General features: G+C 38.6%; 1 protein-coding gene and 2 long non-coding RNA genes across 7 annotated transcripts in view; 2 read left to right on the forward strand and 1 right to left on the reverse strand.

Annotated features, from left to right (window-relative positions):
• LOC108657969 (uncharacterized) overlaps positions 1–26,464 on the reverse strand; it is a 28,820-nt gene that overhangs the window by 1,665 nt on the left and 691 nt on the right. For 4 of the 5 annotated variants that reach the window (XM_089260491.1, XM_089260490.1, XM_089260489.1 and 1 more), the window contains exons 2-6: positions 16,699–16,862; positions 16,461–16,643; positions 16,256–16,371; positions 15,412–15,505; positions 15,172–15,348 (exon numbers count right to left, since the gene is read on the reverse strand). In XM_089260491.1, the coding sequence (XP_089116617.1) occupies positions 15,172–15,348; positions 15,412–15,505; positions 16,256–16,371; positions 16,461–16,643; positions 16,699–16,862 (734 nt within the window). The remainder of the gene's footprint in view (positions 1–15,171; positions 15,349–15,411; positions 15,506–16,255; positions 16,372–16,460; positions 16,644–16,698; positions 16,863–26,464) is intronic. The other variant, XM_089260492.1, reaches the window with a different exon arrangement.
• Positions 2,277–26,464, forward strand: part of LOC149091553 (uncharacterized) — a 193,199-nt gene continuing 169,011 nt past the window's right edge. The window contains exon 1 of the long non-coding RNA XR_016196867.1: positions 2,277–2,520. This is a non-coding gene — a long non-coding RNA (uncharacterized LOC149091553). The remainder of the gene's footprint in view (positions 2,521–26,464) is intronic.
• Positions 24,685–26,464, forward strand: part of LOC149091554 (uncharacterized) — a 105,556-nt gene continuing 103,776 nt past the window's right edge. The window contains exon 1 of the long non-coding RNA XR_016196870.1: positions 24,685–25,160. This is a non-coding gene — a long non-coding RNA (uncharacterized LOC149091554). The remainder of the gene's footprint in view (positions 25,161–26,464) is intronic.

A 26,464-nucleotide genomic window follows, 5' to 3' on the forward strand; every position in this document is an offset into this window, starting at 1 on the left:
ATTGGCGCCCAAGGGCAAATGAACTCACAAGTGTTGCGAAAACAAAAAATATAATTGCTTATCGTGATATGTGCGAAGAATCATAGTGCAAAAAAAAAGACAACAATAAGTAATAAATAAAAACAAAAAACAAAACAAAACAAAGAAATTTGCTAGAACAAAAAATATATTTGTGATCTGTGGTCGACGACCACGACTATACCACGCTGAATACATCAGTCCTCATCCGAAACATCAAGCAACAAAAACAAGCGTCCGAGAAAGTGCAGCGAGGGAACCAAAATAAATACATCGGCCACCAAAATAGAGCTATTTCACAAAGCCAGGCAATAACAAGTAAGAACGTTGCAGTCGGGCGTTACCAACTGCAGAATACTCATTCTTAGTCTGTATGCGTGATAATATATTCCTATAGTGGCATTTATTAAATTTTTAAGTATAAATATATCTTCAGTCGTTAAAATCGCCGCTCGAATCAGCTTCCGATTATAAATTTGTAATTGGTATCAAGGGAACACCACGAGAAGGCCATCGAAATATCAATGGGGATCTAAATTAATTTATAGAACCTTCGAGTCGACTTGAAATGTGTTTTTTTGAGTCATTTCCATTTCCATTTCCACGTAAAATTACCAAAGTTTAAACTAATTTACTTTTACATGCTAATAATAATATATAATATAATATAAAATAAATAAAATTAAAAAATAAATAAATATAATAACTAATGTAGACTTAATTATAATATGATATAAATTAAATATAAATATAATAAATAATGTAGACTTAAAAATAATATTATATTTAAATACTTATATTTTTTTAATTTTTAAATCGTTTATTTTATGCGTACAGATAAAAGCGCACCTTCTGGTATATTCTAGGGATTACGATTGATTTGCGGATTTTTCAGTCGTCATTGTAGTTTTTTCAGATGACGCCCTTTTATTAAGTTAGTGTATTTTAGCTGTTAGATGATGAAGCAATGCAGCGTTGGTGTTAAAGTCAGCGTAAGTTGTGTTAGAGTAGCGGAGGTTCGAAGCCGCCTTCAGATGTTGTGCTTTTTTATACATATTTCGTTTTTTATAAAATAGATATTTATTGAATGAATGACAGTCCACATTTCCCTTTCTGTTAGTCAAACATTTTTATTATAAGTTTAAATTTGTTTCTTCTTAAAGAATCTCAAGTGCGATTGATTTGTCTTTGCATTGATTTTGAAATTCCAGTCCCTAGTAGCCGTACAATCCACATTTTTGACCAGCTCATGGAACAAGCTAACCTTAACCGTAAAAAATTACAGGGTACTTTTTGATATGCCACGCCCCTAAAGAGGCGTAACAATATTATTTAGAAAAGCTCACGTGCAAAATTTCAGCATTCTAGTTTTACCACTTTGGGAGATACAGTATTATTCGATTTGCCACGCCCCCAATGGGCGGAGATATATCCGCCATAGCTGGTGATCTTGGGTGGTCGACGCGGATCTACATATCAAATTTCCTCTTTCTAGCTCTTCAACTAACATGATTTCTGGCATATCGGAAAATGAATTTTCCGATTATAAATCGGAGATATACACGAGTGTATGTTCCAAATTTTAAGTCTTTATACGGACAGACGGATGGACAGCAAGACGGACATTACACAAAACCAATATACTTATTTCACTTTTGTGAATGAGCATAAAATATATAAGTGAGATACTCATTATTTTGTTACAATTCGAACAAACAAAATAATGAATAAAATTATTATAAAATTTTAACAAGTCTGTTCAAGATAAGTGTATGAAGTATTTTTCTCTTTACATAAAAAACAAGTAAGAAAGCTCTAGTCGAGACTGCTCGACTACGAGATCCCCTGAACCCTACAAGCAACTGATATTTCAATAATAATTAGCACACACACACGCACTCATACAAACAAATACACGTACACACACACGCATGCAAACAAACACACGCACGCACATACACATACAAACAAACATACGCATACACACACACTCACATATACAGGCGATTGCGCTTGGGTTGCGCTGCAGTGTTGGCAATACTTATTTGTTGAATAATTTAAGTGTATAAAATACATCTTTATATACATTTTAAATTTGGAGACTCTAGCTTGAAAGGTGTAGGAGATATAATATTTTAAGTGATCTTCGATAAGGTTTTTTATCGATAAAAAAGTATCGGAATGAGTTATCGTTTTTTAGTGATAAACTCGATATGCGCGTGATATATACGGACATTTTAAAAAAAAGTTGAAGTCTCTAGCTCTTATATCTTCTGAGATCGACACGTTCATACATACGGACAGACGGACGGACGGACGGACGGATAGACAGACGGACAGGGCTAAATCGACTCAGCTCGTCGCCCTGATCAAGAATATATATACTTTGTGGGGTCTGCCACGCCTCCTTCTGCCTGTTACATACATTTCAACAAAACCATTATACCCTGATTTCCCATTTTCAATGGGTTCAGGGTATAAAAATAAATACTTAAATTTCGAGTATTCTGTTGCATCGCTAAAATTTTTTAATTCCGTCGTCATTCAGATTATTTTCGAAGTGATTTCGATTTGGAATGCAAAACATAAATAGTCCAGATTGCAGCAGCGACGAAGAGCTCAGTACTTCCTATATAGAATATAGAAAAACCAATAAAATGACCGACAAATAAGTAACAGAATTGGCAGAGCAGATGCCAAAAGCCCTCGAACAGCAAACACAAAATTTTTAACAAAAACTAGACGCTCTAACAGGACAGTTAAATGAACTTAAGGGAACTGTCCCGCAAATTGAGACTCACACAGCAATACAAATAGTACCAAGCATCAAGTGCGATGAGCCCCTGGACATTGTAAAGTCCATTCCGGAATTTGACGGGAGGCAGGAGGGCTACGTTACAGGGTATTCGAGCCTTATGTTGGCGGCTCTACACATTACCAGGCAGTTGCTATAATACATACGGGTTCAGCGGAAGCAGTACTGGCTTCATTCAATACAATACTTAATTTCAGAGCAATAATTGCCAGATTAGATTTCAAATTCGTTGACAAAACGCCAGTGCACATGATCCAAGAGCAATTAAGCAAACTAAGGCAGGGTGACCTTTCCCTGTTGAAATATTATGACGAAGTGGAGAAAAAACTCACACTCCTAACAAATAAAGCTTTAATGACTCATAATCCAGCCGCAGCGACTGTTTTAAGTGCAAAATTCAGGAGCGATGCTCTCCACACTTTTGTCGCGGGACTAAGAAAGTCATTAAGATGGGCCGTCTTCCCAGCACAACCCCCAGATCTTCCAACTGCTTTAGCTCTGACATAAGACACCGATTCAAGCAATGAAACAGGCATTTTTGAAGCCAATTTTTTTTTTAAAAGTCCCTGCTACCGTTTGTAGGACGCAAGGTTGCAGGGCGGGAAATAAAGCTTCTGATAGACACAGGAGCATTATGAATTACATAAAACCCCGTTCTCGAACTAGCTTATTGGAGGCCAGTCGATACTCCATTTCAGGTCAAATCGATCCACGGGCAAAATCATATTTCTTTGTGCTAGACTCATTAAGAGACTTCGATGGTATAATCGGCATCGACTTGTTAAAAAAAGTCAACGCCCAAATAGACTTTAACAACAATATTATTAAATATTACCTGAATAAATGACCTGAACCTGAATTTGTCAATGCATTGGGATTTTATCAGATAGATAGATAGCGGGAGAGAAAAACTGCATTTTCTGTAAACAATGGGAATACGAATTCTGCAGGCTTTCCTTCGGGTTAAAGAATGTCCCTAGCATTTTTCAGAGGGCAATAGACGACGTCCTCACGTAATAATTTTCTCCCCAAACAAAGAATACCACGTGAAACATATTGAATGGGTCTTAAAAAGTCTTAGGGACGCAGGCATGCGTTTAAAAAAGCGTAGTATATTTAGGATTCACTGTATGCAGAGGTGGAATCCAAACGTTGGCCGCTAAAGTACAAGCCATAAGAGATTTTCAACCACCTAAAACATTGTTTAGCCTTCGATCATTTCTCAGGCTAGCAAGTTTCTATGGGTGCTTTATTGCGCATTTCGCCAGCATCGCAAGACCCCTAACGGAGATCTTGAAAAATGAAAACGGGAAAATAAGCGCCAGCCATTCGAGAAAAGTTACACTCGAACTCATCATAGAGCAATTGAATGCCTTTAACTGGCTAAACGAAATGCTTAGCGACAGAGGATGTGATGTCATATCCCGACTTCAAAAAACCATTTGATCTTACAACAGACGCGTCAGGTCACGGGCTCGGAGCGGCGCTATCCCAAGGCGGCCGTCCGATTACCATGATCTCGCGCACATTGCGAGATAATGAAATTAATTTCGCCACAAATGAGCGACAGCTTCTTGCCATTGTGTGGGCACTAAAGAATCTCAGAAACTACCTGTATGGAGTACAAAATTTGAAATTCTATACAGATCACCAACCTTTAACCTTTGCCGTATCGGAAAAGAATTCGAACGCTAAGATAAAATGTTGGAAGCCTTTCATTGATGGGCATAACGCTAACATCATTTACAAGCCTGGCACAGAGAATTTTGTGGCAGACGCCCTGTCTCGTCAAAGTATAAACGCCTTAGAAGACTCGACAGATTCTGACATTGCTGCAGTCCAAAGCGAGGAGCCTCTTACTTACACAATTGAGACGACAGAAAAGATTATCCGATACCAGATAATACTGGAGGAAAGCCCCATTCCACAGCATAGGACATACATCCTGTTCAAAACAAAAGCCAGTCATGTCATACAGTTTTCTGATCGGAACTCACTGTTCCCAACTCTGCGAGAAGTTGTGAACGCAGAAGTGACCAACGCAATATTTTGCGAGCTTCCCATTTGGCCTTTATTTAACACAAATTGGTCAAAGAATTCCTCTATACTACATTTCGACACTCCAAAAGTATGGTCATAGACATATCAGACACAACAGAACCGCACGGCGGAAGAGAATGCGCAACAAATACTTCGAGACTATTTTCTCCCAAAAATTGGTCGCCTTACAACAGAAATAGCGGCAAACTGTCGGGTATGCGCGATGAACAAACACAATCGTCACCCAATTAAACAAGAGATAGGGAAGACCCCGATACCGGCATATGCCGGAGAAATTCTACACGTTGACGATTATTCCACTGACCAGAAATACTTTTTGACTTGCATTGACGAATTTTCTAAATTTCCAATCGTCCAACCCATTCATTCAAGTGCGATCGTCGACATAAAGGCTCCACTGCTACAACTCCTGAACGTCTTTCCGAAAACAAAGACGATTTACTGTGACAACGAAAGGTCACTAAATTCAGAGACCATTAGATCAATGTTGTCAAATAACTGTGATATTGCGATTGTAAGGTAGAGCGTTTCCACGGTACTTTAGGGGCATAACAAACATATTGAGGACTCTGTCGACAATATCCTCCTCGCGACGATAAAATACAATAGGTCGATTTTCTCGGTTACGACAAAGAAGCCGATAGAAATTATCCATTCAATCCCTATTGAAGCTGCTGTGAAAATAAGAGAAAATCACGGCAGCACAAGAAAAATCGTTGGAACACCAGAACAAGAACAGGGACCAGAAAAATCATCAAGTAGGTGAGAGGGTATGGTTAAAAACAAACAAAAGATTGGGTAATAAACTTTTACCCCTATTCACTAAAGCAACAGTGGAGGCGGACCTGGGTACGACGGTTCTAATTAAAGGGAAGGTGGAAGGTGGAAGGTGGTCATAAGGACTGTCTGAAGTAGGAAAAAAAAAACAAAATTTTTCCTCAGAAGTTCAACAACTAATAGACAACCTACCCAAAGAACACATGAAACAGGAAGACTGATATTTAATATATAGCCACATTAAATGCAACTTTAAATGCTCACCATCTCGAAGTATAAACTTGATAGGTAGGTAGTGCCCTTAAGGTAACTGCAGGAACCCCAGATTTTGACGACTGGGAGCAAATAAAGTTCAAACAGGGTCAGTTAATAGATTCAGAAAATAGGCAAATCGAAATCAACAATAAATTTCAAGTACGACCTAATGAAGCTTCGCAGACACTTATTGCAATTCTAAAGCCAAAATAAATTTGATTAGCCCACTTATCTTGGACAGCATTAACATTAAAGAGTTGTTAAATGAGCATCTTACAAATAATAGTGTAATGGACCTTTTAGAGGTATCTAGCATTAAAATATTTCAAAATTCTGAACTTTTATATTTCCTTATAAGAAATCCCCAAAATAAGTGAAATTTTAAGAAAATAGACATTTTTCCCGTTTAACACAATAATGTAATCATATATCTAGAAGAGGGTAACATGGTTGCCGATTGCGGACCAATGACCTTCGCTGTGGGCAACTGCGATACTACTGTGAGCACCACCTTCTGTAAAAGACTACGGAAAGCATCGTGTGCCCAGCAACTGGTGTCAGGAACCGTCGCACAATGCGCCATACGCCCCGGGCATTCAGAGCCCATAACAACGGTTAGGGATGGCATCATTATCATCAACATTGCAACAGTAAATGTGGTGGACAATACTGAAAGCAGCCAAAAAGCTACGGGAACTTTCCTGGCCACTTTTGACGATTACATCTCGCCATTCAGCGACACATCGGAGATCTCAAATCAGACATATCATCAAGCTCGTTTGGCTGCCTAATCCTCATTGCTCTTCTCCTTCTCTTAAGCGTATGGAAACTATACCGCCGCAAAACAAAGAGAGCCCCGAGGACGGGTTGCAGCCTACCCGGGGAAGAGTTAACACGCGCACGGAGGAGTTGCTGATGGAGCAATTGCACCGGATGCCGTTGCGAAAGAATCGCAAGCAGAACTTGACATCACCACGCCTAGGTGGTTTGATCGTAGCTAACACGCGCACGGCTGGAGCTGCTGATAAAGCAATTGGGCCGGATATCGTGTGAAAGAATCGCGCACCTGACACTACCGCGCCTAAGTGGCCTGATCGTCGATGGCAAGCGTCGACTCAGCGGTCTGCCGGTCGACCTGCCGGCAGTGGCAAAAGAACATAGCATCCCTAGAAATGAAATACATTTCACACAGAATATAATATCCCTAATTAAACTTAGAAATTGTCACCGTCGAAACTGGCTGAGACACAGAAATAGACTAGATTTATTTTTCGTTAGATGGCTCAGTCAACTGAGAACAATCCTTTATCCTCGCTTGACAAAAATGTTCTGTCATTTTGGAAATGAAGCATTATAATATTGAAGAAGAACAAGTAAGAAAGCTCTAGTTGAGACTGCACGACTACGAGATCCCCTGAACCCTACAAGCAACTGATATTTCAATAATAATTCGGACACACACGCATTTAAACAAACAGAGGGGGGACAATAGCGGCATTGTTTTAGCGTCAGGACTTTCCTCTTTCCTTTTCTTTTTAAGCGCGAAAAATTTGCATCTTTAGGCGTCGCACTTGTGCAAATAATAAATATCGGGTGCACTCACTCTAACAGCTGTTAGTAGTGCTGGAAATTGCAGCGGACAATCAGCTGCTCACTAACTTTGGTGAGCTGCTAAGTCTTAGCAAAGACAGCAATCTAGCTGCTGGAGTAAAGTAGCAGTTATTAGAAGTAGTGCCTACTTTCGGGCTCTCACTGTAGTTAAGCTGAGTTTAAGTTACTGCGGTCTCTAAACTCAAATTTTATTAGTAGTCATTACCCACTACATGGTGGAGGACGAGCTGCAAGCTTTCGCGCGCCGTTCTTCGTTTGGGGGTCAGCGGCATATATGAGAGAGGAGCTGGCTAGGCTGGTTAGTCTCCACAATACGGCTGAAGCGTTCTATAATCGACCGGTCAGAAACTGTGAGGTACAGACCACGCCGGTCAAGAGAGTAGTGGAGAAAGCTAGCGCTAGAGCAATTGCAGGTATCAATACGCCCAAGCGGTCAAGGGAAGTTGCCTCCGAGCAGAGGAAAACTCCCTCAAAGAAATCGAGGCCTAATAAAAGTGCCGCGAAACCAAAAGAGCCAATGGCTCTGCGGGCTACAGCCGAAAATCCAAACCAGTCAGGTCGACAGACAAACCCGAGCAGCTGGACAGTTCTTAAAGGACGCAAGCCTATGCAAAAACGTCCCAGAACTGACGCAATTGCAATTTCAGGCATAGGTGGTTGTAGCTATGCGGACATGCTTCGTGTAGTCAAGACCGACCCAAATTTAAAGCATCTGAGCGCCGACGTTCAAGGCATTAGGAAGACAGCTAAGGGGGACCTTTTGTTGCAATTACTTAATTGCAATTGAAGCCGGAGCATAGCGCTGAGGCTCTGCACGAAGCTGTAGCAAGACCATGGCGACCGAACGGTAGTTAAAACACTTACCGAATCGGCTCAAATTGAGATTCGTGATCTAGATGAGTTAGCGAGCAAAGAGGAGATCTCGGGGGCAATCAAGGTTGAATTGAAGTTTAGCTCATTACCCAAAGAAAAAGCTAAAACTCTGCTCGAGCTTTCCGAATAGGATGGGTAGTATGCCTCATCCGAGCCGTGATTAGCCTAAACGCTTTTTCAAGAGCCTCGATTACGGTCATATGGCAGCCAACTGCGGCAGCGACTGTGACTTAAAGGTCGCCTGTTTCAGGTGTGGAGAGATGGGTCTCTGTGAAAAAGCATGCACCAAGCCACCGAAATATAGCCTCTGCGTCCGGAAAGGTGAAAATCATACGGATCACTCAGCAGGCAGCTTCAGGTGCCCATCCTATCGTGAAGCTGCACGTAAAATGAAATGTTATGTCATAGAACATTAGAGCAGGAGATTTTAACTCATGGGCGTTAGAATGGGGTAGCCACACAACAAATGTCAGAGGCCGTATCCTACTGGAGATCTTCGCGACACTAGATGTTGCACGGCTCAACACTGGCCATGAGTTCACCCTCAGTCGGACTGGATAATTGACATTACTTTTGTCACTTCATCCCTCGCAGCGATCATACGGCACTTCTGGCGTCAACCTTGTGGAGGGAATCGTATCGGCTGGATACTTTTGATCCCGCGGTCTTTTCAGAGGCCATTCAGTCTCTGGGCACAATTGGTAATGCTGAGGCCAGAGCATGCCAAATGGTGGCCCAAATACAGAGTGCCTGCAATAGCAGCATGTTACGCCGCAAGCAGTTAACGCGACAACAAGAGCATACGTATTGGTGGAATGCACAAATAGGTGACATTCGACGCAAATGCATCCAGGCGAGAAGAAGCTATCAACGGGCTCGGGGTAGGTCTACGTTTTTCGAAAAACAATTAGCTTACCAGGCAGCTAGAAGACAGTTGAAGAAGGCCATTCGGGCAAGCAAAAGAGAGTGTTTCCTAGAGTTGTTCGACTCAGCCGAATATGACCCTTGGAGCAGGGCATATAAGACAGTAGTTAAAATACTATACGCAGGTAAACAGGTGCAGCCGACGGATCGTCTGGAGCTTAAATCGATTGTGGAAACGCTCTTTCCAGAACGGATAAGCTCCATTCATGCCCCTATGTCCGAGGCTGCTGACCAGAGCTCAACGAGCAAATTCTTTTAATTACAGACGAAGAAATATTAGTAGCTCTCAGAGGTCTTAGAACTAACACAGCTTCAGTGCCGGACGAGATCCCAAATCGTGCGCTAAAGCTAGCCCTCGCCTTGCACCCTTGCACGTTTGCCGAATTATACAATGAATATTTAATTCAGGAGGCGTTCCCTGCAAAATGGAAATCGCAGAACCTGGTATTGCTACCCAAGGCTGGCAAACCACCGGAAGAGCCATCGTCGTATAGACCAATTTGCCTCTTAGACATTATCGGAAAGGTGTTTGAGAAACTGGTTTGCTCTAGACTGGAGACTTCTACTGCTAGCGCCCGAGGCCTGTCACCTAATCAATTTTGTTTCCGGAAGGCCCGGTCAACAACTGATGCGCTAGAAAAAGTGGTTGGCCTGGCAACTTCCGCCATCCAAGGCACCAGATGAAGGCACGGAACGAAGCAATACTGCATTGTTGCGACCCTGGATGTAAAGAATGCCTTCAACACAGCTAGTTGGGATATGATACTGGATGCGCTATCACAATATAATATCCCTAAATATCTTAAAAAGAGATAATAAAAAGCTACTTCAGAGGAAGAACACTGGTATACAACACGAGAGAGGGTCCCCAAACTCATACAGTGTCAGCTGGAGTACCCCAAGGCTCAGTGCTGGGGCATCTCCTATGTAGCTGTCGTCGCCATAGGCAAGGAGCTTAAAGATACTGAGGATATGTGCAGTGCAAGTATCAATCGCATACGAAGCTGGTTGACAGGAGTTGGGCTCGAGCTAACGGGCCACAAAACCGAAGCCGTCCTAGTCAGCAGTCGCAAAAGAAAACTGCCAATATAAAGATCGACAGCGTGACCATTGCGTCAAGGAGGGCGTTAAGTATCTTGGTGTCATGATAGACACAAGATTAACTTTCCGCGACCACTTAGAGAATGTGCATAAAAAGGCAGCTGATTCTTGTAGATCTCTCTCAAGAATTATGCTTAACACGCGGGGACCAAAACAGCAACGGCGTCTCCTTCTACAGCCGGGGCATTTGCGCGATCTCTATTGCCCTATCCTTAGCCACCTAAACAAACTCAAATTTTTTGTAAATAAAGTTGTTAATAAACGAATTAAAAAAAAAAATACACGCACACACACGTACATATACAGACGATTGCGCTTGGGTTGCACTGCAGTGCTGGTAATATTTTGAGAATTTATTTGTTGAATAATTTAATTTGTAGACCTACGATCTTAATGAGACGTAATTGTATTGCTTAAATGTGTATATATTCCGAAGCACAATTCTCTAGTATTTGAAGTACGCCTTTTACAAATCTGACGGTGAGGGGGTGGATAGAGGGTTGGAGGTAAATTTTACCAAAAACCAAAATTGTAAAATATGCATCTTTATATAAATTTGAAACTCTAGCTTTAAAGATGGGGGAGATATAATTTTTTAAGTGATCTTCGATAAGGTTTTTTTTTATCAATAAACAAGTAAGAAAGCTCTAGTCGAGACTAGAGGTGCCAAACTATCGATGGCACTATCGTCACTATCAATGGTCGGGCACTATCGAGCGACTGAACTATCGATTGTTCAATGTCTCGATAGTGGACGATAGTATCGTCAAAGGCGCGGGATATATAATTATAATTTTTCTTAATTTTATATCATAGCTTGCAAATGATAGTTGATCGTTTTTTCGAATATGCTCTGCTTCATAACATAACATAAAAACCGGCTCTCTTTGTTTTGGCATTGACTCATTGGTGTCACGATCTCAAATGAGTGATTTAATTAAATATATACAAATTTTGAAACAAAGACCTTTAACCACGACACCACCCTACTGTTCAAATTTCCAATGGCAAAACTGAAATAGATTCACTGACGCAACGCCATATAGCAGAAATAAACGAAACTAACTGCTGATGTGATTCTAAGAATATGCTAGATGTTTGAATGTATGTATGCACACGTATAGAAAAACTGCTGTAACTGCAGCACGTGCGTTTGTTAATTAGCCAAACATTTTATTATTTTTTAATGTCGATTGAATAAACCGAATTTAATGAAACTTTCAGAATATGATCTACATATTCTATTAAATAATTGACAAATTTGAAAAAATTAAAAATCATTCACAATTAGCTACAGTGGCATCTGCCTTAATTGATAATGTTTTTAATCGATAATTAAATATCGGGAATAGTTATCGATTTTTAAAGATAAAGACATCCGCGCGTATATACGGTCATTTAAAAAAATCAAGTCTCTAGCTCTTATATCTTCTGAAATGTACGTGTTCAAACATAAGGACACACGGACGGAGGGACGGACGGGCAGACAGACAGGGCTAAATCGACTCAGCTCGTCGCCCTGATCAAGAATATATAAGTTAACGTAAGCAAAGTCAAAAGCAGTTCAACACCCTGCAACACGCGCTGCGCCAAAAATGCTGACCTAAGGTCTGCATTGCATCCGCTCCAAGCAGCAAAACAATTCTTAAGAATTATGGTCAAAGTAAACGAAACAAAACGTTTTTTTTAACTAGCGCCCGAGCAGGGACCAGCGCGTACAATATAGCCCAAAGTGTTCATACGTTGATACCGTGGCTGGTTCAAATAATTCTCAGAGTGAAACTCCCATAAATTCATTTGTGGCTGTGAAATTATTAACAAAATTAAGCACGACAATAAAATAAAAAGCACAAAAATAAAACAATTATTACGTGTAAAATATAAAGCACAAAATTAAAACAATTATTAAGCGCCAAACAACAAAAAATAAATAAAGCACAACAATAACTCAATTATTACGTGCCAAGCAGCAACCGTCAAGGCTCGAAACCTGAGTGGGACATCAAGACACCCAAAAAGTAGACTTTCGACCTTCTGCAGAGCATGACCATAGCTGCTATTATATTGTAAGTTAAAATAAGAAATTGTAAAAAAAAAACACAAGTAAACATTTTGTTTCAAAGAATAGATCAATTAAGTAATCAAAAACTGAATTAAAAAGTAAATATTTTGTTTCAAAGAATAGATCGAATAACAAGAGAGAGAGAAAAAAAAAGAAAATTATAATTACAGTTAATCATGACAAACCCAAGTAACTTAATAAGACCATCATTGTTGTCCGATGATGCGTCATCCTCCAGATCAGCACCCCCAATAACACCCAAATGAATATAGACCAACTAACACAATTAATTTCGAAAATTGTCAGCGAGACTCTAGCAATGAACAATACAGTTGAATCAATCAGACCAAGCCCTTTCGACGCCCCTGACGTATCAATCAGACCTGAATATAGTAATAGAATATCCAAATTAGACAAGGTTCCAGACATAGTCAAAGGTTTAAGAGAATTCAATGGAAATCCAGCTGAGTTTAGCTCCTGGAAGAAGAGTGTTGACAGAATAATGGAAATTTATACAGGACAGGAAGGCAGCCCTAGATATTTCGGCATCCTTCATACAATAAGAAACAAAATAACCGGACTAGCAGATACAGCATTAGAATCTTACAACGTACCACTCGACTGGAGTGACATTACTAAGTGCCTGACTCTACATTACGCTGATAAGGGATGAGGGATTTAACAACCCTAGAATATCAGATGACTGGACTGACTCAAGGTAATCAATCTGTTGAAGAATTCCATTCAGTCGTTTATAAACATTTGTCACTTATCCTTAACAAAGTGGGATGTATGAATGTGACCAGAGAATCTGAGCGATTACTGACTAAAGTATATCGCGATAAGGCACTTGACACCTTCGTAAGAGGTCTCCAAGGTGATCTTCCTAGACTTCTAGGAATTAAAGAACCCACCGACTTGCCACAAGCCCTTCATTTATGCCTCAAGTTAGAAAATCAAAAGTATGTCGCCTTCCAAGCCAACCAAAAAGACCGTATGCAATCATTCCGAGCTCCTCCAATAGCACAAAATAACATCCACGTCAACCAATTCAATCTTATAGGTTTTCAACAGTTTTAAAAAAAATAAAATAACACCTTATGGACAGAAGTTCAAGCAACAGCAAAGTTACACCTTCCTTACACCCTCGTCCGTCCGGACAACGATTCTTTCAACAGCCAAACTACAGTTGTCCTGTAGCACCCCTTCGTCCGTCTGGACCAAAACCTTACCCTCGTCCCAAACCCATGGACGTAGACAAGTCCATGCAAACGAAGCAGGTTAATTATATTAATCGCCCACATTTCGATATAGGAAAACGTCCTCCATACAACACAGGACCAGAACTAAAAAAACCACGAAATTATAGTATAGAAAGAGCCGAAGAAAACGAAAATCAAACTCACATAGAAGAACAAAGACAGGCAGAATCGGAACAATACGGTAACGCACACTATGCAGACGTAGAAAATCTAGACGACAACTCACCACACGAGTACGAATACTCGGGTGAAGATTATCAAGTTGGACATTCAGACATACATTTTGTAGAATAAAGTCCTCACTTCCATACTTTGAATGAAAGCTTGGAGGAGGAAAGACCCTGAAAATTTTAATTAACACTGGCTCGAACAATAATTATACCAAACCAAATTTAGTAAGAAACCCAAAAGAATATATAAAACCATTCGATGCAATCTCTGTAGGAGGTAACATAAAAATAACACAGCACATAGAAGCAAATTTATTTGACATTAAAGACGTAAGAATAAAATTCTTTCAATTGCCGACTCTAAAATCATTCGATGCCATTTTAGGTAAGGATAGTCTTAAGCAGCTAAATGCAGTAATCTTTTCTAACGACAACATTATGCCTTTAAAGAACAAATACAATATTCCTATCAAAGAAAAACGAACACAAGCAGTGTCTAAAGAACACATGTCTAAAGAACAATTCACTAGCATTACAAACTTAACAAAGAAATTCTCGAGCGTATTTTCAAAACCCAATGACAGATTATCATTTACCACCTGTGTCCAAGCAGAATTAAAAACCACCTCAAACGCTCCAATTTATACGAAATATTACCCTTATCCCATGTCTTTACAGCGAGAAGTAGAAGCACAAATACAAAAACTGCTAGACGGCGACATAATTCGCCCCTCTCGTTCTCCATATAACTCTCCTGCAATAATAGTACCAAAAAAGTTTGACGCATCTGGCGTAAAGAAATATAGATTAGTCATTGACTATAGGAAGTTAAATTCCGTAACAATCGAAATAAACGAGGTATTAGCACAGCTAGGAGACAACAAATTTAGATTCAGTTGCCCTAGAAGCATTTAATAAATTGAAAAGTTCATTAATATCAGACGATGTTATTCTCAAATATCTCGACTTCAAAAAAGAATTTCACCTGACTACCGATGCATCGAATCACGCAATCGGTGCAGTTCTCTGCCGAGACTGACACCCTATTTCTTTCATATCTAGAACATTGTGTAAAGCAGAAGAAAATTACGCAACAAATGAAAAAGAAATGTTAGCTATCGTTTGGGCTCTAAAGTCCCTCATGAATTACCTTTACGGAATACAGAATGATTAGAATATCAGATTGGAGGGTTCAGGACTAGAGTTTTTTTGTTATTTTTGCGTAACCTTCAAGTAACTTACCGTCAAATTTTTTTGGAACCGAAGACGTCTAATAGTTTGTAAAACAGAAATCATGTTTCTTCTTGTTTGATACTGTATTCGATTGAGAAGCGCCTCTCTGAACTTGAGTAACCGATCTTTGTTGGAATACTTTTTGTACCGCACGTAATACATTGGTGATCGAGCTTGTATAATTTTCTTGATTCGTTGAATATAGTTTTTCCATTATTAGGCATTCAAATCATTAACTTTAAAACATACCAAAAACTTCTTAACGACCTCGTATTGTTTAGCCACCATTGTACTCAGAAAATCTTTGGATATTTTGCACTGATCCAAAAGCAAACTTGGGTTGCTGAGAATGTTACGCATGTAAAAGGAATCTTGATTAAATTACGCCCAATTTGAAAATATGTATTATGTATCAATGTATTATAAAATGGGAAAGCGTTACCCCTATTTTCGTATCTCTACAACAAATGAAGCAGAAACCACATGAGCTAAACACCCTGCAAGGAGCAGATATTCCAATTCATTCACAAAAAATACATACAGACGGGTGGGCAGACGGACATGGCTATATATATGTATCTTTATGGCTATATATGTATAATGGGTTCTGGGATGCTTTTTATACCCTGAACCCATTGAAAATGGAAAATCAGGGTATAATGGTTTTGTTAAAATGTAAACAGGCAGAAGGAGGCGTGGCAGACCCCACAAATAATATATATCCTTGATCAGGGGGACGAGCTGAGTAGATTTGGCCCTGTCCGTCTGTCCGTCAGAGCTAGAGACCTCAAATTTTTTAAATGTCCGTACATCACTATCACTAAAAATCGATATCTCATCGATATTTGTTACCGATAAGAAAACCCTTATCGAAAATCAGTAATAAAATTATATCTTCTACAAGCACCTTAAAGCTAGAGTATTCAAATTTTAAATATATATTAAAACGCATTTTATAGAGTTTCGGTTTTTGTATATATATGATATTCCATATTCATGTTCAGTACGTTTTTATGCGCGATAATGAACATGTTCTTATTGCTATTGTACATTATCATTTTTTTTGTAAATTCCAATGGAAGTAAAAACTTACTTTCTTAAGTTCTTTAAAAAAAGAATGTCTATCCATGATTTGTCAATATATACCTGGTAGCAAATATCAAAGGCACGTTTTCGTCTTGCCATTTCTAATGGGCTCAATAATTCCTCCTAAGAATACAAAACATTTACAATAGATTATTGTATATCGAATATATATATATATATATATAAAAGTTTTTTTTTTTTTTTGCATTAACTTTGGATTCAGGAACGCTTAATATATCGCATTTATTTTGTTCCTTTAAGACTTTCCACAAAGGGCGATTGTCAACCTTCAATTTTTCGTTAAGCAAGTCTTTCACGTGGGACATCATGCGTTCGTTCTCTAATATAAATGGGCTTAGGCCATCCCCGCAGGCATCTTTTATATTTTCATCAACCTATTGAAAAAATTAAACTCAGTATCAAATAACAAAAACCCTGTTTGGTACATACCACAATCAACCTGTCCTCAAATGCTTTGGTCTTGTTACCAGTGAATACTCGCTTGTTATTATGAAGTTCAGCTTTAGCTTTCTCAAATTGGTTAAGCTCATATAATGCATCGCAAACTTCCAGATTTATTGGAGCATTCACTACAGACTTTAATCTTAAAATTCCTTAAAATGATCAAATACCAGATTCGGATTAAGTCGATAGCTACACGAAATTCAAAATTAAATATATTAAGCCTAGTGAAGGCTGCTAGACTACCTAAAGAGAAGATAGGACTTAAGAAAAGATGGGACATACACATACGGCATAAGCATGAATGACCTACAGTATGGGCTTAATTGTTGAATAACTTTTTTGAGACATAATTTATAAGTGGATTTTCAAATATATTTTAATCAATACAAAACAAACAAGTAAGAAAGCTCTAGTCGAGACTGCTCGACTACGAGATCCCCTGAACCCTACAAGCAACTGATATTTCAAAAATAATTAGCAAACACACACGCACACACACACACACACACGCATACATACAAATACACGCACACACACACGCATACAAACAAACACACGCATACACACACTCACATATACAGGCGATTGCGCTTGGGTTGCGCTGCAGTGTTGGCAATATAATGAAAACTTATTTAATAATTTAATTTCTAGACGTACGATCGTAATGAAACTTTCAGAACGTAATCATAATGTTAAAATGTATGTGTATACCGAAGCTCAAGTCTCTAGTATTTGATATACGACTTTTACAAAGATGAGGGTGAGGGGGTGGATTTAGGTGTGGGGGGTAAATTTTAACAAAAACCGAAATTGTATAAAATACATCTTTATATACATTTTAAATTTGGAGACTCTAGCTTGAAAGATGTAGGAGATATAATTATTTAAGTGATCTTCGATAAGGTTTTTTATCGATAAAAAAATATCGGAATGAGTTATCGTTTTTTAGTGATAACCTCGATCTGCGCGTGATATATACGGACATTTTTAAAAAAAGTTGAAGTCTCTAGCTCTTATATCTTCTGAAATCGACGCGTTCATACATACGGACGGACGGACGGAGGGACGGACGGACGGACGGACGGACAGACAGACGGACAGGGCCAAATCGACTCAGCTTGTCGTCCTGATCAAGAATATATATACTTTGTGGGGTCTGCCACGCCTCCTTCTGCCTGTTACATACTTTTAACAAAACCATTATACCCTGATTTCCCATTTTCAATGGGTTCAGGGTATAAAAACAAAAAAAAAAAACAAGGAAGAAAACTCTAGTCGAGACTGCTCGACTAGGAGATACCCTGAACCCTCCCAATCTGATATTCTAATCTCTGTGCACTTCTTTTAGGCACACTTACATACACACGAACGTATTAGAACACTCTCTGCTATCTGCGCAGTAAGCAGCGACTGCGCTTGAGCTGAGCTGCAATGTGGGCAATATTATAGGAATTTATTGGTTAAATAATTTAATTTCTAGACGTAGGATCTTTATGAAACTTTCAGAATTTAATCATAACGTTCAAATGTACGTACATTCCAAAGCACAAGTCTCTAGTCCTTTTACAAAGGTGATGGTGAGGAGGTGGATTTAAGGGTGAGGCGTAAATTACACCAAAATCCAAATTATATAGAATACACATAAGTCTACATTTAAAATTGGGAAGCTCTAGATATAATTAAATAGCTATCACTAACCAGAGAGCACATAGACCGGACACGTAGTGTAAAGTGTTTTGCACACTTATTTTCGAGGGTAATCTCCCAGTCAACTTCGTATTTGCTCGGCTCATCACTTTTAGGGGTCGGACTACAAAAATATGCGAGAGCACAATCATTTCGCTTTATGCACTCGACCGAGATGGTCGATGGTTGAACAAAAGATCCCTCTGTACTCAATGTTTCCTTTGCTCTCTCTCTCTCTCGGTGCTCTTTGCTCTCTCAAATGTGTATATGTGTGTATGCATGTGAGCACAAGCAGCAGCTCTGAGCTGCCAGCTCACGAAAATTGAAATTTCTTCGCAGCAAGAACCCATGCCTTCCCTTCTGTGTGAAGAGTATACCGAACTTATCAAACCGTTTGCCAAGCATATGCACTTGTCAATACAGCGTATAAGTTTTTTTACTTGCATGCATGTATATATAATAACAGGTGCAAGGGATTGCTTTCCATTAGCTTAGTGAACTTAATCAGGTATTACATATTTTTAAAAAATGCATTCATTGAAATGAAATCAGGTGCTTAAATATAAGCGCGAGTTACTCGCCAGTCAATATACTACACACATGCACTTGTCGCTTTAGCTAGTCAATAAAGCTACAAAAGCCCAAAATCGTTCACATCATTCTAAGTTGAGGCAGGCACACGCCAATGTTCATCTCCCAAGCACACATGCCCATACACACACGCACATATGAAATCACATAGGCATAGAAATGCTTCTATAAGTGATCTCCCATAATTGTAAGCATCGCAGCCCATGCGTACACACAATCAAATGTATATATGTACATACATATGTACGTATGTATGTATGTGAGCACTTCACAAGATCGACCAAATGCAAATGCTGGGATTTAAAATTGCTACTGGCAGCAAGAGCTTCGCACACAGGCACACAAATACTCAAAGTACATGTAGCAAGGGAGAGTGTGTGCGTGCAGGCTCGTCGCGAAAGCATTTTCACTATGAGCACCAACGCTTTCATACCCTTTCCACAAATAAAATCGAAAACACATATACAAATTTTGTACGAGCTTGGCAAACGGTTTGATAAGTTCGGTATACTCTTCACACAGAAGGGAAGGCATGGGTTCTTGCTGCGAAGAAATTTCAATTTTCGTGAGCTGGCAGCTCAGAGCTGCTGATTGTGCTCACATGCATACACACATATACACATTTGAGAGAGCAGAGAGCATCGAGAGAGAGAGAGAGAGCAAGGGAAACAATGAGCGCAGAAGGATCTTTTGTTCAACCATCGACCATCTCGGTCGAGCGCATAAAGCGAAATGATTGAGCTCTCGCATATTTTTGTAGTCCGACCCCTAAAAGTGATGAGCCGAGCAAATACGAAGTTGACTGGGAGATTACCCTCGAAAATAAGTGTGCAAAACACTTTACACTACGTGTCCGGTCTATGTGTTCTCTGGTTAGTGGTATAATGGCAGCATTTGCATTTGGTCGATCTTGTGAAGTGCTCACATACATATGTATGTATATACATTTGATTGTGTGTGTATGAATGGGATCTGAATCGAACAATTATGGGATGTCACTTGTAGAAGCATTTGTATGCCTATGTGCTTTTACATGTGCGTGTGTGTATGTGCCTGTGTGTATGCATGGGACATGGGCATTGACGTGTGCCTACCTCAACTTAGAATTGTGTGAACGCATTTGGGTTCAAATTGAAGAGGCGCGCTTATATTTAAGTACCTGATTTTATTTCTATGATCGTGGGTTCGCCTATCAGAATAAATGTTTAATAAATATACATATGTAGTACCTGATCAAACCGAGTGGGCAAAATAGGATGTGTTTTTTTTAACCCTTGCACTTGTGCATACATATGCAGGTCAATTGTACCTTTTTTTTAAAGATGAATATATCAACAGGTCAAAATGACCCTTTTTATAAAAATTGCATCCGTATACAGCCCAAATTGACCCTTTTTTAAAAGAGGCATCCGTTAGATGTCATAGTTTCAAAATACCTAATAAAAAGTAGTGGGAAGTGCACTTGTCACATTAGTTGACACTCAACTTCCGAAAGGATCAGAACGTGTGGTCTTTAGTGTTATCATATTGTTGCGAAACGAGCCAAAATTTATAAAAGTTTTTCTTAAGACTATGGCTGAAACAAGTGCTACAATTAATTCCAGTGCTGCTGTAAGAAATGTAGGCGTCAGGGATTTACGAAGAGGAAGTGCAAAGTGTATAATACAAACGTGTGGTGCGAGCTATAGGAAAAGTTCTGTTAATTTTCCAGTCAAATTATTTACATTTCCATCGAATGAAATTAATTTCAATAAATAAATAAAAAAGCGTGCAATTTGCCCAATAATTTCAACCGGAAAAGAGCAAAAATATGCAACAGGCATTTCAAACGGAAATATATTGGTAAGCGTAAATTAAAAGCCAACGCAGTCCCAACCTTGCATTTGGGTGACCCGAACTTTTTTGCACATAGTGCAGCTTTCAATGATCAAGATAATTTAGTAGACAGTGAGGAAGTGGAACAGCAGAATAAAAATATACCTAAAGAAAGTGATGAGGAAGAAAATGTAGAGAATTTCTTGAGCTTCGACAACAATTTAAGAAGTGAATTGTGGCACGATTTAGCCACTAATAGGAGTTCATTTTGCTTAAATTGTATAAAGAGGGAGCAAAATGAGGTATTTTATAGAAAAAAAAGTTTTGAAATTGGAGTAGATCTGAAAAAAGTACAGGAAAAGTATATTAGGTTGAAAAAAAGGTTTATTACTTTTTAGCGGGCTTCTAGATACAGACAGTTTTCTCTTAGAATTAGGAATATTCAGAAACCTGCTAATGTCTTCACGACAATCAATAAGTCAACCCATGTTTCCGAACAGTCGAAAGTGTTTTGTAAAATGCTTTTGAAAAATAATAATTTATATAATAGCGCTGAAAGGGTTCTCTCTCAAAATATTAATTTTTACTCTGCCAGAGCTTATGATTATCTTAGGGACGTTCTTCATTTAAGACTCCCATCTAAGAAATCATTAAATCGATGGGCACTGTTTAAGAACATAACACCTGGATTTAATCCAAAGTTGTTAACAAATCTGCAGGGCATCATTGAAAAAATGAGTGATAAGGGAAAATACGCAGTATTAGTTTTTGATGAGGTCAAAATTAAGAAAGTTCTGCAGTATAATTCATCTCTTGACGAGATTCAAGGGTTTGAAAATGATGGCGAGAAGAGAAGTAGGTTTTTAGGTCAACAGGTCTGTGTTTTCCTTATAAGGGGTCTCTTTGAAAATTGGAAGTATGTCTTGAGTTACACAGTTTCCGCTAATGGAATTAAATACTCCGATCTTAAGTCTAAAGTTGAGGCAAACATTGGACTGTCGCAAACATTGGGGCTTAAGGTCAAAGCCGTAGTTTGCGATCAGGGTCCCAATAATAGGGCAGTTTTTGGTAGATGGGGAATAGGCATCAACAGTCCTAGTTTTTCTGTCAATGATAAAGAAATATTTGCGATATTCGATGCACCACATCTTGTGAAATCGCTAAGAAATATTCTTTTGAGGCATAATATATCCACACCTCAGGGCACAGTTTCATGGAATATAATAAGAAAATTATATGAAATTGAAACTAAAAATTTAACGCGCTTATGTCCGAAATTGACTCCAAAACATATCAGTCCAAATTGTTTTGAGAAAATGAAAGTCAAATTTGCCACACAAGTTTTTAGCCACAGTGTAGCTGCTGCTATACGAACAGTTGTAGATTCAGGCGGGTTTGCTGATTGTAAAGATAGTGCTCTTGCAACAGCAATGTTTATTGATAAAATTAATAAACTTTTCGACTGTTTAAACAGTCATGTAATATTTCATAGTAATCCTTATAGATGCGCCCTAAGAAAAAACAATAATGTCCATGAATTTCTTCAGGAAATGAGAGATTATTTTCATGACCTAAAGTATCCACAAAAAGTATATTGTATTGATGGGATGATTATTACAATCTCATCTATAATTGCTTTAGCGGAAAATATTTGGAATGAAAGCAGTGATATTTTCTTTGTTGCCACATCCAAATTGAATCAAGACCCTTTAGAAAATTTATTTTATTTAATTAGAAGTCGGGGAGCAACTAACACAAACCCAACCGTTTTTGAATTTAATACCATTCTTTCTAAAATGCTTTCTATGAAAATTCTGACATCTGCTTCTATTTCTGGAAATTGTATTCCAGATGAAGATCTTATGTTAGCTAATATAATAAAGGATAGCGGACCCAACTTATCAATATTTCATGAGCAGTGTGCCACGAATTCATCTGTAGAACAAGAACCCTTAGATCCAGAGGTTGAGGTAGAATTGTCCTTAGATGCAACCATTGCAAATATTCAAAATGTTTTTAATGAAAATGCATTACGATATTTTGCTGGATATCTTCTTTACAAATTACTACAAAAAACTGATTGCCAAACTTGTGCGAATCTTTTAAAACCAGCAGATTAAATGCAATGTTCATCAGAGTATTTGATACTCAATAAAAACTTCCATTATATTAACCAATATCTTAAGTTGAAAGCCCCTTCTGACTATTTTTATGAGCTAGTAAAACTTCACTTTGATATATTCAAGAAAATTTTTGACAAAAAACCCTTCATAGCAAAACTTAAAGAAAAAATTGTTTTGCACTGCATGCACGCAACAGCTAAGTCAATCTCACATAATGAATGGTTTTCCCCAACCCACCCTTGCTTTGACCATCGAAAATTCTTGGTCAATCAGTTTGTATTAATTTTAATAAGAAAAAATTGTAAATGGCTTACAGATAGCATAATTAGTAAAACTAGTAATTTAAGTAAACGCAAATTAAAAATTCTTCGACAATAATACACTTGAATAAATAAATTTAAAACACAAAACATATACACATTTTTTTATTTATTGATTATTAGCGGTTATGACATCTAACGGATGCAATATTTATAAAAAGGGTAATTTTGACATATTCATCGTTTTAAAAAAGGGTCAAATTGACCTGCATATGTATGCACAAGTGCAAGGGTTAAAAAAAACACATCCTATTTTGCCCACTTGGTTTGATCAGGTACTGCACATATTTTTTAAAAATTCATTCAGATAGGCAAGCCCACGAAAATTGAAAAAAAAAAAAAACAAGTAAGAACTAGAGACTGCTCGACTACGAGATCCCCTGAACCCTTCGAGCAACTGATATTTCAATAATAATTCGCACATACACACACACACACACACACACACACACGCATACAAACAAACACACGCACACAGACACACGCATATACAGGCGATTGCGCTTAGGTTGCGCTGTAGTGTTGGCGATATTATGAGAATTTATTTGTGGAATAATTTAATTTCTAGACGGACGATCGTAATGAAACTTTCAGAACGTAATCATGATGTATAAATGTATGTATATACCGAATCACAAGTCTCTAGTATTTGATATACGACTTTTACAAAGATGAGGGTGAGGGGGTGGATTTAGGTGTGGGGGGTAAATTTTAACAAAAACCGAAATTGTATAAAATATATCTTTATATACATTTTAAATTTGGAGACTCTAGCTTCAAAGATGTAGGAGATTTTTTAAGTGATCTTCGATAAGGTTTTTTATCGATAAAAAAGTGTCGGAATGAGTTATCGTTTTTTAGTGATAAACTCGATATGCGCGCGATATATACGGACATTTTAAAAAAAAGTTGAAGTCTCTAGCTCTTATATCTTCTGAGATCGACGCGTTCATACATACGGACAGACGGACGGACGGACGGACGGACGGACGGACGGACGGACAGACAGACGGACAGGGCCAAATCGACTCAGCTCGTCGTGCTGATCAAGAACATATATACTTTGTGGGGTCTGCCACGCCTCCTTCTGCCTGTTACATACATTTTAACAGAACCATTATATCCTGATTTCCCATTTTCAATGGGTTCAGGGTATAACAAGTAAGAAAGCTCTAGTCGAGACTGCTCGACTACGAGATCCCCTGAACCCTTCGAGCAACTGAGCACACACACACGCATACAAACAAACACACGCACACACACACACACACGCATATACAGGCGATTCCGCTTGGGTTGCGCTGCAGTGTTGGCGATATTATGAGAACTTATTTCTATAATAATTTAATTTCTAGACGTACGATCGTAATGAAACTTTCAGAACGTAATCATGATGTATAAACGTATGTGTATACCGAAGCTCAAGTCTCTAGTATTTGATATACGACTTCTACAAAGATGAGGGTGAGGGGGTGGATTTAGGGGTGGGGGGGTAAATTTTAACAAAAACCGAAATTGTATAAAATACATCTTTATATACATTTTAAATTTGGAGACTCTAGCTTGAAAGATGTAGGAGATATAATTTTTTAAGTGATCTTCGATAAGGTTTTTTATCGATAAAAAAAAATATCGGAATGAGTTATCGTTTTTTAGTGATAAACTCGATATGCGCGCGATATATACGGACATTTTAAAAAAAGTTGAAGTCTCTAGCTCTTATATCTTCTGAGATCGACGCGTTCATACATACGGACAGACGGACAGGGCCAAATCGACTCAGCTCGTCGCCCTGATCAAGAATATATATACTTTGTGGGGTCTGCCACGCCTCCTTCTGCCTGTTACATACATTTCAACAAAACCATTATACCCTGATTTCCCATTTTCAATGGGTTCAGGGTATAACCAGGTACTTAAATAAAAGCGCGCCCCTTCAATTTGAGCCCTAAATCGTTCACACCATCCTAAGTTGAGGCAGGCACACGCCAATGTTCATCTCCCAAGCACACATGCCCATACACACACGCACATATGAAATCACATAGGCATAGAAATGCTTCTATAAGTGATCTCCCATAATTGTAAGCATCGCAGCCCATGCGTACACACAATCAAATGTATATATGTACATACATATGTACGTATGTATGTATGTGAGCACTTCACAAGATCGACCAAATGCAAATGCTGGGATTTAAAATTGCTACTGGCAGCAAGAGCTTCGCACACAGGCACACAAATACTCATAGTACATGTAGCAAGGGAGAGTGTGTGCGTGCAGGCTCGTCGCGAAAGCATTTTCACTATGAGCACCAACGCTTTCATACCCTTTCCACAAATAAAATCGAAAACACATATACAAATTTTGTACGAGCTTGGCAAACGGTTTGATAAGTTCGGTATACTCTTCACACAGAAGGGAAGGCATGGGTTCTTGCTGCGAAGAAATTTCAATTTTCGTGAGCTGGCAGCTCAGAGCTGCTGCTTGTGCTCACATGCATACACACATATACACATTTGAGAGAGCAGAGAGCATCGAGAGAGAGAGAGAGCAAGGGAAACATTTAGCATAGAGGGATCTTTCGTTTAACAATCGACCATCTCGGTCGAGCGCATGAAGAGAAATGATTTCGTGTTCCCATATTTTAGTAGCACAAGCTTAAAAAGTGAGAAGCCGAGCAAATACGAACGGTCTGGGAACCAATGCTTGAAAATAAGTGTGCAAAACGCTTTGCACTACGTGTCCGGTCTATGTGTTCTCTGGTTAGTGATAATGGTTTTATTAAAAGTATGTAACAGGCAGCAGGAATCATCGTAGATTCTATATAGTATATATATTCTTGATCAGGGCGACGAGCTGCTTCTATATAGTCTGTCCGTCCGTATAAACGTCGAGATCTCAGAAAATATAAATCTAGAGAGCTGAAATTTTTCAGGTATACTTGTGTATACCATCCATTAACCATAGAACATGGTTGGTGAGCATACGCAGTACGAGCGTTTATATTTTTTCGATAACTCATCTGATATCATTTTTATCCAGAATAATTGATAAATTGATTTTGTTCAGCCTGATTCGAATAATTTTAGACCTAAAGACCTCAGATTACTATGTATATATATAATATATTGATTTTTGATACGCCCCTTTCGCCGTCAATTTGTAAAAAAAATTTTAAAGGTCTAAACACTTGGGGTTCGGAACATACATAT

The sequence above is a fragment of the Drosophila navojoa genome, chromosome 4 (genome assembly GCF_054131105.1).
Source record: "Drosophila navojoa isolate 15081-1374.11 chromosome 4, UAZ_NAV_1.0, whole genome shotgun sequence".
NCBI lineage: Eukaryota > Metazoa > Arthropoda > Insecta > Diptera > Drosophilidae > Drosophila > Drosophila navojoa.